Source organism: Populus trichocarpa, chromosome 14, assembly GCF_000002775.5.
Source record: "Populus trichocarpa isolate Nisqually-1 chromosome 14, P.trichocarpa_v4.1, whole genome shotgun sequence".
NCBI classification, from domain to species: domain Eukaryota; kingdom Viridiplantae; phylum Streptophyta; class Magnoliopsida; order Malpighiales; family Salicaceae; genus Populus; species Populus trichocarpa.
The window spans coordinates 9,690,798-9,707,881 of NC_037298.2; the positions used below are offsets into that span (position 1 = coordinate 9,690,798).

The window sequence follows — 17,084 nt, forward strand, 5'->3', positions numbered from 1 at the left end:
AAATATATAATGTACTTTTTAAATAGGATTTTACAATACAAACACTAATTTATTTTTCACAAATTAAATGGATAGTTTACAAACACACGCACATACATGGCAAAATTAGGTATTGAAATTACTTAATATACTTCAGCGTAGCCTCTACATTTAATTACATGAACACAAAAAATTAAGTCTTAGATAAATTTATGATGTGAAGAATTGACTAATACATAAATTATTTATCAAATAAAATAAGCCCTCATGAACTAAATGTAAATAAATCATTTTTTTTTAAAAAATAAACTAAATAAATCTATCTTATTTTAAGGTTCGAATTAGAAAAAACTCTTTTATATATTGAGTTGTAAATAAAAAATTAGCATGAAGGAAAACTAATATGTTCTTAGTCATGGTTTTCTTTTTCTTTAAAGTTTTTGTATCCTTTATTTACATAATTAATTGATCATCATAGCCAATTGTATATGTAATTAACTTTTTCAACTTTGTTATATAATCAGTCACTTATTTCCTTGATTCACTTTATTATTTTTATTAGATGATATTTCATCATTTACCTCAAATACACAACTTTTGATAAATTCTTTAATTAATTAGTAGGTTAAATAATATTTATGTACAAATCATATATAAAATATATCATCATAACCAATGGGGGGTTTAATTAATTTATTTAACGTTAAGAGTTTATCACGTATCATGTACACATAATATTCTACAGTGTTATTCGATTAGACTAGTATAATGTATTTTAACTTTCTTGTAGTAAAAATATTAAATCGTTCATTGATTTTTTTATCATATTATTAGCCATTATTCTAAACATCAATTTCAAAAAAATATTATATGCAATTTAAATTTACTTTCTTAGAAATATGTTGCAACAATTAGGATAGTGATTACCGGTAAATAAAGAAGTTTCCTTCCCTCTGAGCTGATCAGGGCCAGCATAATACAATATTCATATAAATAATTTGTTTTTAATTAATTTTTATTTTATGTTCTAGATTACTAAAAAAATACTTTCTTTTCCTGTTTAATTCCAATCTGGAGTTGAAATTTTTTTTTATCTTGTTATTAGAGGAAATATAAAAACAAATAATAGAAGCAAGGTATTCTTAAAAAATATCAAGATATTATTATATTCTATTTTTTCTTGCAGTCCAATGGACGATTTTAGTGGAAACTAGAAAGATGTCCTGTGCAACGTTGCGGGCTGGATCAATTTTTTAATCACATAGAAAAATGATGTTTAGATACTTCTACCTTATTTTTTTTAAAAGAAAAATATCACAACTCGATTTATAGACTGATCAATTGGGTTCAATAAAATGATTATAATTTAATTATATGATAGAAAAACAACAACATAAAATAGATTGAATTTTAAAAGAAAATGTGATAACAATGACCAAAATAAAAAGAATGCCTATCAAAAGGGAAAAAAATTACAAAATTGAATTCCAAAATAACTTAATATTAAAGGATAAAATTGAAAAAAAAATGATAAAACAAAGCATCTTGAGTCAACTCGAACTAACATTATAAACTCACAACTCAGGTCATGAGGACGGGCCAACGAATGATCAAAGATAAATATTGTAAACAAATCAAAATTTGACAAAAGAATCGAGAACAAAAATTAGAAATAAAAAGATAAGGACCAAAGTTAAAATATCAGTAAATGAGAGGACAATTGTGAAAGTTTGAATGGTCAGCGTGAATTTTGAGAGGAGAAGAAAGAAGAGGAAAAGAAAAAAGAAGAGGTCGCCTACGACATGCCATCCCATAAATGATGACGCGCGCTGCCCCGCACATCGTCAGAAGACCGCAAACACCTTCCACCTACTAGCACTAGTGCACGCAACGAATGTGCTAGCCAACTTTAGTTTTTAAATTATATTTTATAAATTAAAATACTAAATTTTTCCTAAGTCAACTTGATTATAGTTAAAAAAACCAGGATAAAAATACAAAAAAGTCTCTGAACGCCAATTAAAGAAGTTTTTTCTTTGAATAATAATTTAGTCATTTAGTTGTGCTTTAGAAATATAGAAAAACCGAGTTGTTCCTGATTAATCTGATAATGACTAATGGACCCTATAAAAAGATTATACTACCCTCAATTTCTAGTTCACCGATTTTTTAGGAAGGGTAAAATGATCATTACATTGTTCTAATTAACAGTGAATTCTCTCATAATAAACAATATTTAATTTCCTTTCCCAATTAACTTTTGTTAATAAAACAGTAAAATGAAAAAAAAAATGAAAAATGAAAAATGAAAAATGAAAAATTAAAATGATATCAATAAAATATAAAACGCATCCCTATCTTTTAGGAATTAAATAAATAACTAACAAGTAGCTCTTTAGTGTTAGTACTAGATCAATCGCTGCGACACGTTGCAAGTCAATTGAATTGTTTTTAACATATAAAAAATGTCTAAGCGTTATTAACATGCATGTTTTATAGTTAAAAAATATTAAATAGTATAAGAGAGTTAACCCTATGTAACTCTGTTGGCTTGGAAGGTTAAAATGCAACTCAAACAACCTATAAAAACATATTTTAGATAAAAAAAAATTAAGACGACATGTTTTTTTTTAAATATTGATATGGTAAAATATTAGATCGACTCAGATTATCCTGCTAAATTCGTGATCCAAGTTATGAGATATTGATAACCCTATAAAATGTAAATTGAAACTAATTATGAAACTCAATTTCTAATTAACCCAATATTGAAGGATGAAATTAAAAAAAATATAAAAAAAAATAAACTCAAGTCAACACGGGTTAACCTGCTAAACTCATGACTCAGGTCATGAAACTAGGATAACCCCATAAAAAGCAAATTAAAATAAGTTATGAATTCCAATTCTTAATCAATTCAATGTTGAAGGATGAGATTGAAAAAAAAAATTATTACAAAAAGACTAGAATTAACTCGAGTTAATCTGCCAAACATGCGATCTAGGTTATGGGATCAAGATAATTTCATAGAAATTAAATTGAAACAAATTATAAAACTCAATGTTCAATAAATCTAATATTAAATAATAAAATTAAAAAAATATCATTCTAATAAACAATACTTTATGAGAATGAGAGCACATTAAATTCACAATCTCTTTTAACTTTTGTTAATTAGAAAAGATCTAAGGCAGGATTTAGGACAAAGAATAATAAAACTAAACAAACAGGAAAATGAATCTAAGCTAAAGGAAAGTTAAAAAAAAAAATAGAACCAAAAAAATAATAACGAGTCTATTCACTCATTAAACTCCGATATAAAATTATCAAACTTATCTTCATATATATATATATAATTAAAGGAGTGTTTCTTTTCCAAACAATTAAATTATATATAAATTTGGATTCTAATAAATGTTTTTTTTTTCTTTTCAAAACAAGAACGAAACATGCTGAAAAGTAAATTGAAGGGGACAATTAATATAGTCTAGTCAAAAGTTTACTCTCCTAACTGTACTTTTTATTATATATAAGATTAAATGTGGATATGTTCTAGCTCTTTGAGCAGACATATCACTAAATTGTGCAATATAAAAAACATTATCTCATTTTACAAGTTTAATTTGTTAAATAATTCTTCACATGTGATTTTGTATTACTCTCTTACATAACAGTAGTCTATGCAAACCCCGTTTGTGCGTATGTCAAGGTCGCAAATAGTCTAGGCGCACAGGCCACACAAGATCATATTTTTTCTTTCCTGGATAATTTTAAGAGTACATCCTTTATTAATTATTAATCTAGTAATTCAGAGAAATTTAATAAAGGATGCTAGCCACAATATTCGAATCTAAGAATCTTCTGTATGTTACTGTTGGTTGATTAAGAATAAAGTAGATGGTTGAAAAGTAAAATCTCTAATTCTATCAAGAGATTTCTTGCCAAAATGAAAAGAAATAGATACTTATCATCAATTTCATTTAGTGTTTGTTTGGTATTTTATTAGCAATTGCTTTTCAAAATACTTTTTGTTTAGAAAGGAAAAAAAATCAGCTCTGTCTATTGACTTAAAAAAAATTCAAAATTTTATGTTGCTCAAAATATTTTTATTGATGTTGACTTTGAGAAGTTAAAAGATGTATTGAGAACCTGTAGACATATAGAAATCGATGAAGATGATGATATCGACGACCATCAATTCAATGAAGAAAATTATGATGGATATAACGATGATGAAATTGAATAAGAAGAAGAAGAAGACAATTCTAATTATATTATAAAACGTCAATGTGTAATGAAATTGAGTTTAATGTAATCTTTTTGGTTATTTCTTTACAATGAGCTGTTGTTAACACCGATGGAACAATTATTGTTGTGATTTTATTATTATGATTAGACATGGTGTTATTTATAGTTTGGATAGATAGGTAAAACAATAACACCTAGAAAAAAAATTGTTTTATACCGATAGACTAAGTCCCTTAAAGAGTTCTAGAGAGTGGAAAAAAATTACATGACTTTGTCACTAACCATTACAAACAGAATTACCGACAAACTTCATCAGAGAGTTTTAGAGAGTTGGAAAAAAAATATGAAATGTCATTGACCATTACAAACAGAATTACCAACGGATTAAGTCCATCGAAAAGTTTCAAAGAGTTGAAAAATATTACATAAAATGCCACTAACCATTATAGACAGAATTACCGACGAGCTAAGTCCATAAGAGAGTTCCAAAGAATTGGGAAAAAAAGTTACATGAATTTGTCACTAACCATTACAAACAGAATTACCGACAAACTCCATCAGAGAGTTTTAGAGAGTTGGAAAAAAAATATGAAATGTCATTGACCATTACAAACAGAATTATCAACGGATTAAGTTCATTGAAAAGTTTCAAATAGTTGAAAAATATTACATAAAATGCCACTAACCATTATAGACAGAATTACCGACGAGCTAAGTCCATAAGAGAGTTCCAAAGATTGGGAAAAAAGTTACATGAATTTGTCATTGACCATTACAGATGGACTAAAAATTCATCTGAGAATTATGGGGGTCTTCGATAAATTTTGGGTTTAATTGAAAATTGTAAGTTTTAGTTACTGATAGATGTTTAAAAAATATAAATATTTAATTGTTCATCGATAATTCTGTTGGTAAAAAGACCAAAATCTGTAATTTCATAAGAAAATAACATATCTCTTCCTTTCTTCTTTCTTTGGCAAAAATTTATTTTCTCTCTCCTTCTCTTCCCCTCAACTTCTTCATCCTCCATGCCTCTACACCTCCACGACTTTATCAGGTAAATATCTTGTCACTTTTAGGTTTTCAAAGCTTATTGTTTTGTTTTATGATGATGTGCTCCTCACTTGTGTTTGTTTTCTTTTGATCTCTACAAACAATTATGCAAGCCTTACCAAGTTAGATTATCCAAGTCAAAACAAAAACAAAAACAACCACAACCACAACCACAGTAAGGGTTTTCATTTTTTTTTTTTATTTGTTTGTGATGATTGATCAATGCATGATTTTATTGTGTGTTTAACTACATATTTATCCACAGGTTTTGTTTTGATCGATCGATTTGTGTTATTTTTTAATGTTTTTAAATGATTTAATTTGGAGTTCTTTCTTATATTGGGTTCAATTCACTAGTAAAAATAGCTAATGAAAAATATTATTTGAATGCATACAACTAAATATTGTTGATGGTGATATAGAACCCAGAGGACATAGTAAATTACATAGGATTTGCATACTTACTAGGAAATTCCATGCCCGACATAAGTTCATAATTACCAGTCGTGAATTTCATTTCTGGTTTCACATTCAACACCTCGCAACTCACGGGTTGGTCATGCATATTGACTACAGAATTCATGACGACGACAAATTAATGACTTGTGATCAAGAGAGGGAAACATAATATCAACCCACGCGGCATCTTTTTCTTAAGGGGTCCATTTTTGCAAAGACTTTCTTAATTTGCATGTCCATTTTCCTAGAAGACAACGAAAATGCACGTTCAAATTTGACCCTTGATTTTGAGGGTTTTTTTTTTTTTTTAATAGGACATCTTGAAAAGTTGTGCTGCACCCATCAACACAACCTTCACAAAAAAAATTTTCATTTTTTTTTTATGGTTGTGTTACTCCTAGTGGTGTAACATATTGAGTTGCGCTGTTTATTGTGCATGCATGATGACAAATCATGGTTTTTCACTGCATCATTCAACACATCTCACAAAAAAAAAAAAAAAATAATAAATAAAGATTTGCTTGCCCCTGGAGCCAGAACTCTTAGCAACATTCATGCCTTCTACCAGACTAATTGGGTTCAACTCTCCTTGTAAAACAAGATTAAAAAAAAAAAAAGTTTGCTTCGTTGATTGAATATAATAGAGAATTCCTAATTCAATACAACTACTATTGTTTGACTCATGAATTTGATAAGGAAGCTGAAATTAATGCATTTAAGAATATCTTGTATTCTTGATTTTGAATGTTATATTTCCTTGTTCAATTCACTGATTTGTTTATCCTTGTCTTGTTTATTTTATAAAATAATTAATTTATAAAAACATATTAGTTATAAATAAAATATGGTTTGTGGTTTTATTTATTAATACGTATTTGTAGGTAATAAGATTTTGAGCAATCTCTCGTACAGGGAAGGAGTTGCTGATTTTTTTTAAAAAAATAGAAATGTTATTACTTTTTTTAATGCTTTAATTTGTTCAGATGCCAAAAAAAAATAGGTCATTAGTGAGTAATACGAACGAGAGCGCTGTTAGTTCTTTTAGTAACGTTTCTGATGATCATAAGTAACTAGGAACCGACCATGACCAGACACCTGAGGCACAAGCACCCTCTCTCAATGCAGGCTCCTCGTGTGCGATGCCACCTCACAAAGAGGGTGTTTGTTCTTATGGGATGTATGTTTTGGGAAGTACATTGCTCAATGGAAGCTCGACCACTCAATGTGAGTTTGTTTTTTGCGCAATTAAAAAAATAAACAATAATGGATAATTTTTGAATAATTAATTTCAATGAACTAATAGAATTTCAAGTTTAGAAATATGTAGGTTGCTCGCACGATAACAATGACAATGAAATCATCGATGAAAGTGCCATTGCACGATAACAACGACGATGAAATCATCGATGAAAGTGCCATTGTTTCAGTGGACTCAAGTTTTTAAAAATCCTGAATGGAAACCTATGATTGATGCATGATTCAAAAAGTTCAAGGTTAGTAATTTTAATGAACTAGTTATTTTACAAATTTGACGTGAAAGGAAAATTTTTACTGGGATGGAGGTGGAGAATCGCAATGCAACTAGGTAAGATTGAATTCAAAATGTTATTTTTTTTATTTAAATGTTAAAATTTTATTTTTCATTATCTTAACCGATAATTTATTTCTACAATATAAGTTGAGTGATTTTTGGTTTGAGGCACAAAAAAAAAGATGTTTACCAGGTTAACAAGACGTCGTTATTTTGAGGGATTTCAGACCTCCGCATATCTCAGAGGCTATCTAGGAAGCTTATATCCAGCATGTGATGTCTGAGTGTTTTGTGTGGCGGTCATAATTCGGTGTGGAGAACTAGAACAATGAGGTTTCTGGATCAATTACCACACATATCGTCGAATCCATTTCGTTTGTTTCGCATGCGAAGCAGATAATAAGATTATTTTTTATTACATCCATTTTCTTAAGCTGTTTTTTATATGAAAATATTAACTAACAATAGCTTCCTTTTGCATGATACGGTTCTTTGACATGAATCATGACCGGTGGAGCTTTTTATAGAAACTCACATGTGAAATAAAGATTTTTTCTTTAATTTTTATTTTAGCCTTAATTTATAAGACTTTTTTACATTTTATTCATTTTGCTGGAAAAACAGCTTAGATGGAAACCAACTCTAATGGAGTTATATGAAGAAACTCATATAAGAAAATGAGATAGGGGAAAGGGGTTAAAAATTTTGTTGGTAGTATAACGAAAGCATTCACTATAAGTTTTTTTTGTAATTCTTTTAATTAAAATTTATATTTATTTGCATCATTAATATGAATTTTAGATTTTGGCTTTTTTTTTGTTTTGTAGGATTCATATAATGCCGACATGGTTGCCAAACATGAAGAATACCCTTTCACTCATCCTCCTCAAGATCCTTAATTGTGGTTGAAAACTGGAGCAACTGATGGACCTGATAGAAACCGGGTTTTTGGTATGTCTATGGCATTGGCCTGAAATATAAAGGCGGGTCATATTGTTTCAATGGTAGGCACACAACATTTCAGCCTGAGCCAAGCATCACCTATCATTAATGAGATGGTTTGAGATAAGGTTCAAGAACAAATGACTGAAATGAGAGCACAAATAAAAGAAGAAATAAAAGTAGCAGTCGAATTTCGTTTTCCTTTCCCTCTTAGTGTTTTTGGTTCAGGATCTTTTTCTCCTCTCCATGTTTTTTAAGAATTTTTTAATATAATTATTGTCGAACAAGATTTTTGTTATTTTTTTTTATTGTTGCTGTTGTTTTTATTGTTGTTGTGATTTTTTAGGATTATAATACCAAATGCATTTTAGAATTATAACAACCAAACAACCGCAAATGTGACATTCCAACAGAAACTCCGATGAAATTTATTATTTTGTTGGCAATGTTAGGTCACGTTTCGTTAAAAAGTTACAGAAGGTTTTAAAATTTACGACGGAAATGCCAACATCATTTTTCGTTGGCGTTTCTATCGGAAATGGTCTCTCAACTTCCAGTAGAATGGGTGATGAATTGTTTTTTATAGAATTGATGATGGAATATTTTGTCATCGCTTTAATGACATGTTTACATTGACGATTCTATTGTTATAGTAATTGTCGACATAAGTTTTTTTTTGTTAATGTCAATAGATCATTTCGTTGGCTTTTTTCAATTTTCCAGTGGTGTGTGAAGCTACTTTCCAATTAAAAAAATCTCTTACTGTAATTTTCAATCTTGGATGAGAACAAACATGTATGTTAGTAGCAAGAATTGTCCACACAATTCAACCACATTTCCTTGAGCGTTGGGGTCTTCCTGAAAATTCCACGTCGAGCCCTCAATCGTTTTTGTTTTTGGATAATCAGAGCCCTCAACCGTTCTTTACCTTAAAGACCACAATAGGACAGAACCAACCACCAAACGAAACTACTTCAGTTACTGAGCTTTTTATTCCAGCAACCAGCAGCATCAAGTCCGAAACTTTCGTGTGTCCTTTGAGAAATCCGACCACCGTCCACCGAATATCGAGCGAAAGATGTAAACCCATTTGCGAGCTTAGATGCTACAATTCCACTGTGAGCACCTTATCCACAAGGTTGTAGCTTAGGAGTAAGAGGGTTAATATCGTACGAGAAGATTGCAAGGTTGAAAAAGATTAGTATTTCTACCTTTTATTTGTTCCAAGTAAAAAAAATTAAAAAATTGGAAAGTGCCTTTTTATATGATTTTTGTGATGGAATGATCTAACAATAACTAATTTTTATCTCAGCTGGTTTTTGTGAAACCACTCGAAATTGTGTTTCCTCGAGTTCTTAAGTGAGAATCTTAAATATGCAGCTGAAACACTTAAATACGGAGCATTATATTAAGTAAATGTTTAGGCAGATTTTTTAGAATGATTATTAATTATTGCCTATGCTAATGCTCATGTCTATCCCTTAACAAATAAGTTTATATTAGAAAATTATTTTTATGAAACACGTTAACAGTCTGTTAAGAACATAACAGACTAGAAAGCTTGAAGATAGTTTTTATCAATGGTTTTTATTCTTGTCATGCGAACGTGTTAAGAAAGGACAATCAAAAGCATTTGGAGAGCAGCACTGGCAACGAAGCAAGAATGCCCAACTAGTTAAGGTGTTACATAGAGTTTAACAGCATATAATCTTAATACATGAGTGGAGTATGAAGAAGATTCTCAAAGAGAATTGTTAGTGGAAGAGTTGAAGAGCCTATAGACTCTTATAGGAAGTTCTTGTATTAACTGTTAGTAACTGAATGTTATAGTTAAGACAAAAACAGCTTGAAGATCGTCATGTGTTCTAGTAAGCTATTGCGGTAGAAAACAAAGTGGAGTGTTTGTTTTAACAAGTACGATAGTGTAGATACAAATGATTTTTAGTAAAAAAAAATCCTTTTGTAATCTTCTAACTAGTAAAAGTTGTCTATCCTGATTTTGGTTGTCTCGAAGGGTTTTTTATCTTTTAAAAAGTTCTTAAAAAAAAATTTCTCTCTTCGTAACCAAATAACTTGTTCATTTAATTTTTCTACACTTATATTTATTTGGTTACTGATTAGTTTTTGCAAAGTGTTAGCAGATTACTTCTTAACATGCATACAAGGAACAAAAACATGACTGTTAAGTTGTATCACAACATATCTTAAGGATAAAAAAATAGCAACAAAAGCTTTACTATTTAAAGTGCTTCAACAAGTACCTTTTTTTATTTTAATTTAAACATAGAAATATTGTTTAATTAGTATGCATGTTGGGAAAATTTTTTTATATAAATTACAAGTTGTATACATGCTAGAATCTTTATCTATGCTTTTTTTTTTTTGTTTATGTTGATGTTTGTCATAAAATACACACACACACACACACACAATCTAATCTATGCTTATTTTTGGCCTACAATTTAATTTCTCATTCACTCATAATTTTATTTAAATCATGTTAATGTTTTATGTCAAAGAGAATATATTAAAGATTAAATTCTAATAAAGTTTTAACTTTAAAAGAGAGTGGAATCTACTTTTAATTTGGTCTCAAATGTGTCTATTAACCATGTTTTTAAATAAATTTTTAATACTAATGAATTGCTAAAATAAAGCAAGTATAAGAAATTTAGAACATTGTGTATTTAGTGTTTTTACTTGTTATCGATGGATTTTGAAAGAAAAGAAAGACAATAGAACGTTTCAATAATTTATTTTTAACCATAAATTGCATGTTACTTTGTGCAAACGGTCCCTGCAACCTTTTAAGATTACCCTTTAAAATATTACCCTATAGATAAAAATAAATAAAAATAAAAAACTAAAATTCTCTCTGCCGTAATGAAACATAAAGCTCTAAAATCTTATAAAAAGAAAAGGAAGAAAAAAATATAGAGATAATAGGGAAACAAACACTAAGAAGTAAGAAACTTTGCTTTTTAATATCTTGTACAGCCCCCTTATTTATACAGGGAACCTAGGCTTTGATGTAAGAATTAATTGTGTTTAGGATGATTATTTTTTGTTCGGTTCGGTTTTTATTAAAAAAATAATCAAACTGAAATTAAAAAAAAAAACAACCGAAACCGGTTCAAACCGACCGGTTTCGGTTCGGTATTTAGTGAAAAAAACCGGTTCAGACCGGTTTGGCTCGGTTTTTTTTCTGTTTGGGTTCGGTTCGGTTTTTTTGGTTTCAGATTTATAAAACAGAAACTGAACCGATTGGTTTTGTTAAAATTCTAATCGGTTTTTTTTCGCGGTTCAATTTTTTCGATTATTTTTTTCTGGTTTTCTTGGTTTAATTAGTTTTTCAGTTTTTTTGCTCACCTCTGATTATGTTAATTAACATAAATAATTATCGCCCTTTAGTCACCCATCATTTTATATGTAAATACCTTTTATGATTTCCTTTAAATACTAATACATTTTAAATATATAAAAAAATGTTAAGAACAGGTATTGAATAAAAAAACTAATTAGACAGATTCAACAATTATTAGCTGACAAAAAATAATCTAAACAGTTATTATATAAAAAATTTATTTTATAATTAACTTGAGCTCAAGTTTAGTGCACATGTAATTTAAGCCCAAATACCTTAAAGTCTTTCTATTCTAAAAGCTTTAGTGCTCTGCAAGCTAATTTTAATTTCTTAATCTATTACTTTACAATACAAGAAAATTTTATAATCTTATAATATATCAAGTTGTCATTGAGGTTTTGAGTATCAAAAAATTTTGTCACTGGATGATTTTTTAATATTAATTTCTCATTTATTCATAGTTAATTTTAAATATTTTTAATCTTTCATGTTAAAATAATTATATTAAAAAATAATTTTCAACTCAGTTTTAATCCTAAATATAAATAAAACTTATATTGAATTTTATTTTAAATATGCTAATTAATCATATTTTTAAATCAATTTCCAATGAATGTAATAATCGTGCATGTGAACCATCTAGGTGGTGGCCCAATGGTAAGAGCTTGGGACTAAGAGGTTTGCTCCCTCTGTGGTCTCAGATTCGAGCCCTGTGGTTGCTCATATAATGGCCACTGGAGGCTTATATGGTCGTTAACTTCAGGGCCCGTGGGATTAGTCGAGGTGCGTGCAAGCTGGCCCGGACACCCACATTAAACTAAAAAAATAATCGTGCATGTGATACACCTGATAAATAGAATAATAAAAAAAATTAAAAAAAAATAATAGTCATAAATTAAGTTGGATTTTAATCAAAAGTTGATGATCAATTAAGAAAAAAAGGGTTGTGTAAGTGAAGTGGTTAAAAGAAAGGGAAGTCGTGGCAGCACAGGAGAGAAGCGCAAAGTGGAAATGGTTTATCCACATACCAGACGCAGCCTAGTAGTAGTCACCCACAACGGACAAGCTTTGATTTCGGCACGTGCATCACACGCGTACGCAAACAGCAGGTGGTTGATTTACGCGCGGTCCAAATAAGGCAACCCAAGCCCAGAAACGTGTATATATATATATATATATATATATATATATATATATTTTTTTTTTTTTTTTTTTTATGACTAGTACCCCATAATCACATGGCTTTTCTTCTTTGGAAGCCAACACTATCCGGCCACTCTTTATTTTATTATTTATTTTTTTTATGGTAAAAATTATATTTTAAATTACTTTTATCTTTTCATAATATTACAAATACAAAAATAATAGGAAAATTAAATTCAATTATCAACTGTTATTATCAAAAATATGATTGATAATCTCATGATTTCAAAAAAATATATAATTTTCCTGATTATATAGTTAATGTTTAATTGAGTTAGAGAATTTAGCTTTTATTAGGCAAGAAATGGCTTAAAAACATAACCTGAGTACTCCAAACAACAACAAATAATTAAATAATAATAACAATAATAAAAATTAAAATGATTAGAATGAGCTCATGCTCAAATACAAAGCACTTGAGTTGTAGTTAGTGGATTAATATTTCAAAATCAAAAGATCGTATACATAAATACCAAAAAAAATCAAGTTGTAACGCAATTAATAGCTAAAACATAGATCTCATTACAGCATATGCTCATTCTGAAAGGAAAGGAAAGGACGTGAAAAGCTAATTTAAGAGTCGATAATAATTTTTGCAACTTCTGAAAAGTATTTTTTATTTAAAATATAAAAAAATTTCTAGAAACTAAACCAAATTTTTCTTTAATTGAAAAATATTTTTCATTGACCAACTTTCCTAACGGTAAGTAAACATGAGAAAGTTTGGAAATAATTTTTAAAAAACTACTTTCCATAAAACAAGAAAGTCTTAAATTGAAAAATTGATCATGCAACCTATCTAATATTATGTCTTCAAGTGATGATTTTTTTTTCTTTTTCACAAATCAATTTCTCTCTTTTTATGAACCTAAATCACCAAATTAAATACAATTTAATCAATTTCTCACACAATTCCTTCTCTTTCATACACTAGTTAAGGAGGAGTAGTGAAGGTTTTGCATATAAAATCTCTATGGAATTCTAGGGTTTTGGTGGTGCATTAATTTTCTCTTATACAAATGAGAGAATTTGGGGGGTTTTATTTAATTGATTGGTTTTTTAATTTAATTGATTAGTGCACTAAGTCTCTTACATATTACTTACTTTTTTGTCTATAAATTTATAAAAAATTATAGAGTTTTAATTTTTCACTTTCATTTTTTTTTCTCAATGATTAAGCATAGAATTTTCTTTTTTTAGAATTAGGGTTTTGGTTATAGACCTTTCTCTTCCACTATAATAATGTGTTTCTTCAATATAGGTAAGAGAAGACTCCGACTCGATATTCTTAAAAAAAATAGAGAAATTAGAACCAAATCAAGATGATACGGATCAACCCCTTCTTCTTGCGCCAAAATTCTTGCTATTTCTGAATCTTATCATTTTTTATTTTATAAAATTTATTCTTGATATTAACATATAAAAATTATAATTAAAATAAAAGATATATGAACAAGCACTATAAATTTACATGATTCTAACTAATTTTTTTATAAAAACAAAATTCAAATTAAGAAAACTATAATTTATTAAAAATAAAATTATCTTGTTTTTTTTCAAATAGAAAATATGTCCGTTATCACGCTTCGTGTTCTCTCATCCATTCCCCAAATAAAGAAAAAAACTAGGACCACGATGACTATACTACAGTACTTGCCCCGTGTGTGCTCTCTCTCTCTCTCTCTGTCTTTCTTTATTTTCTTCTGTCTTCATCCTCTCCAAGGACCCATCTTTTTTCTGTCTTCTCTCTATCAAACCAATCCTGAAACTTGGAAGATGTAACAAAAAGCCACCACCAAATAAAAAGGAAAGGAAAAAAAAAAGGTGAATAGTTAGGATGGCCAGTTCCAGTATGGCTATGGCTGCTACCATGAACGATCTGCCGGATGTGATTTTGTCAATCATTTTTTCATCGGTCTCTGACACACGAACCCGAAACTCACTCTCCCTGGTTAACAGGAAATTTCTAGCTCTAGAGAGATCCACCCGCACCTCCCTCACTCTCCGTGGCAAAGCGCGTGATATCTACATGATCCCTACCTGTTTCAGATCGGTGACGCACCTCGACCTCTCTCTGCTCTCTCCTTGGGGCCGTTCTGATCTCCTATCCACCGCCTCCTCTGTACCTTTTCTCCTCGCCCAACGCCTTCGTCTGGCCTTCCCTCTAGTCACCTCCCTCACCGTTTATGCTCGATCTCCCTCCACTCTTCACATCCTCCTCCCTCAGTGGCCTAATCTGAGCCATGTCAAGCTCATCCGTTGGCATCCACGCTCCTCGTCCCCTCACCTTGGAAATGATGTAGTCCCTCTGTTTGAGCACTGCCAGGCGCTTAGTAGCATCGACCTTTCCAGTTTTTATTACTGGACTGAGGATATCCCTCCTGTTTTGCAAGCCTATCCCTCTGTGTCCAAGGCCTTGACATGCTTGGATCTCTTAACTGTTTCTTTGACTGATGGTTTTAAGTCTGAGGAGATTCAGGCAATCACTGCAGCTTGTCCTAGTCTAACCAGGTTCCTTCTTGTTTGTATTTTCGATCCAAGTTACTTTGGATGTGTTGGTGACGAGACCTTGCTAGCGATTGTTGCTAACTGTCCAAGATTAAGGGTTTTGCATCTTGTTGATAGGGCTTCCTTGGGGAGCACTAGAGGGGAACCTGAAGATGATGGGTACACAAGGGAGGATGCAAGGATCACTAAAGTGGGGCTGGTGGACTTCTTTACTGGCCTTCCTCTTTTACAAGAGTTGGTTCTAGATTTTTACCAGAATGTAAGGGATAGTGCTTTGGCTTTGGAAGCGCTTCATTCGAAGTGTCCTGAGTTGAAGCTGCTTAAATTGGGGCAGTTTCATGGGATCTGTATGGCCATTGAGTCCCAGCTTGATGGGGTTGCCTTGTGTTCGGGCCTGGTGTCCTTGACCATAAAGAATTCGGCAGATTTGACGGACATGGGGTTGATTGAGATTGGTAGAGGATGCTGTAATTTGGCGAGGTTTGAAGTCGAGGGATGCAAGAAGATTACAATGAAGGGAATGAGGACAATGGCTTCATTGCTCCATAAGACTCTGATTGAGGTCAAAATATCTTGTTGCAAGAACCTTAATGCGGTAGCGTCTCTGCGATCTCTTGAGCCTATTCAGGGTCGAATTGAAAGGCTACACTTTGATTGTGTCTGGGAAGGTTTGGAAGAGGATGGCGGTATCCTCTGTTTTGACCTCAACGAAGGCCTTTGTCAAAGTGTCGAGCACGAGTATGGCAGCAAAAGGAAGAAGAGCAAGTATTCTTCGGATCCTGATTCTTCATCCTCCTGTATGCAAAGCAATGGAAATGGAATGTTTAGCAAGTCTTGGGACAGGCTCAAGTACCTTTCTCTATGGATTGGTGCCGGTGTGCTTTTGACTCCATTACCAATGGCTGGCCTGTATGATTGTCCTAATTTGGAGGAAATCAGGATAAAGGTCGAGGGAGACTGCAGAACTGGGCACAAACCATCACAGCGTGAATTTGGATTAAGCTGCCTTGCTTATTATCCTCGACTGTCAAAGATGCAGTTGGATTGTAGTGATACAATAGGTTTTGCATTAACTGCGCCATCTGGGCAAATGGATTTGAGCCTGTGGGAGAGGTTTTTCTTGAATGGGATCGGGAATTTAAGCATATATGAGCTTGATTATTGGCCACCACAAGATCGGGACGTAAATCAAAGGAGCCTGTCACTCCCAGGAGCAGGGTTGCTTGCAGAATGTCTTGCAATGAGGAAGCTTTTCATACATGGAACAGCTCATGAGCATTTCATCATGTTCCTCCTAAGAATCCCCAATCTGAGAGATGTGCAGCTGAGGGAAGACTATTATCCAGCACCAGATAATGACACGTGCACTGAGATGAGAGTTGGTTCATGCAGTCGTTTTGAAGATGCATTGAACAGGCGTCAGATCCTCGACTGAAACCAGATGGTTACCGCTACTTGTTCATTAGAAGCATGATAATAAAAGGCTTCTGCAGTTTTTTTTTCTTTTTGTCTTGGCAATTCATGAATCAGCTGATCTGAGTTTTTTTTTTCCCGTTTCTTCTATAACCGAGGAAGAAATCCGAACATGAATCGCCTTTGATGGGCACACCTGATGAACCTAAACACTCATGCATCCCGTCGGTAAGCTTGCAACCCAAAACATCATCGATATAAAATCCCACCCTTTTTTTTTTTTTTTTGGTTAATCTATCCCAGATATGGTCTCCATCTTTTAAAATCTTTTCTTTTTCTGGAGTCATTGAAAGGAGCAGCATGGCCAAGGCAATTTCCAGAAAC

The 17,084-nt window shown here is 31.2% G+C and overlaps 1 protein-coding gene across 1 annotated transcript; it reads left to right on the plus strand.

Moving 5' to 3' along the window:
• The first annotated feature begins 14,292 nt into the window (after positions 1-14,292).
• On the plus strand, positions 14,293-16,836 carry LOC7466297 (F-box protein MAX2). Its single transcript, XM_002320376.3, has one exon. The coding sequence runs from the start codon at positions 14,617-14,619 to the stop codon at positions 16,720-16,722; it is 2,106 nt and encodes a 701-aa protein (XP_002320412.2). The 5' UTR covers positions 14,293-14,616; the 3' UTR covers positions 16,723-16,836.
• The last annotated feature ends 248 nt before the right edge of the window (positions 16,837-17,084 follow it).

What these genes read in the sequence shown, in the direction of transcription:
- LOC7466297 (XM_002320376.3), top strand. Translation starts at nt 14,617, where the DNA reads ATGGCCAGTTCCAGTATGGCTATGGCTGCTACCATGAACGATCTGCCG.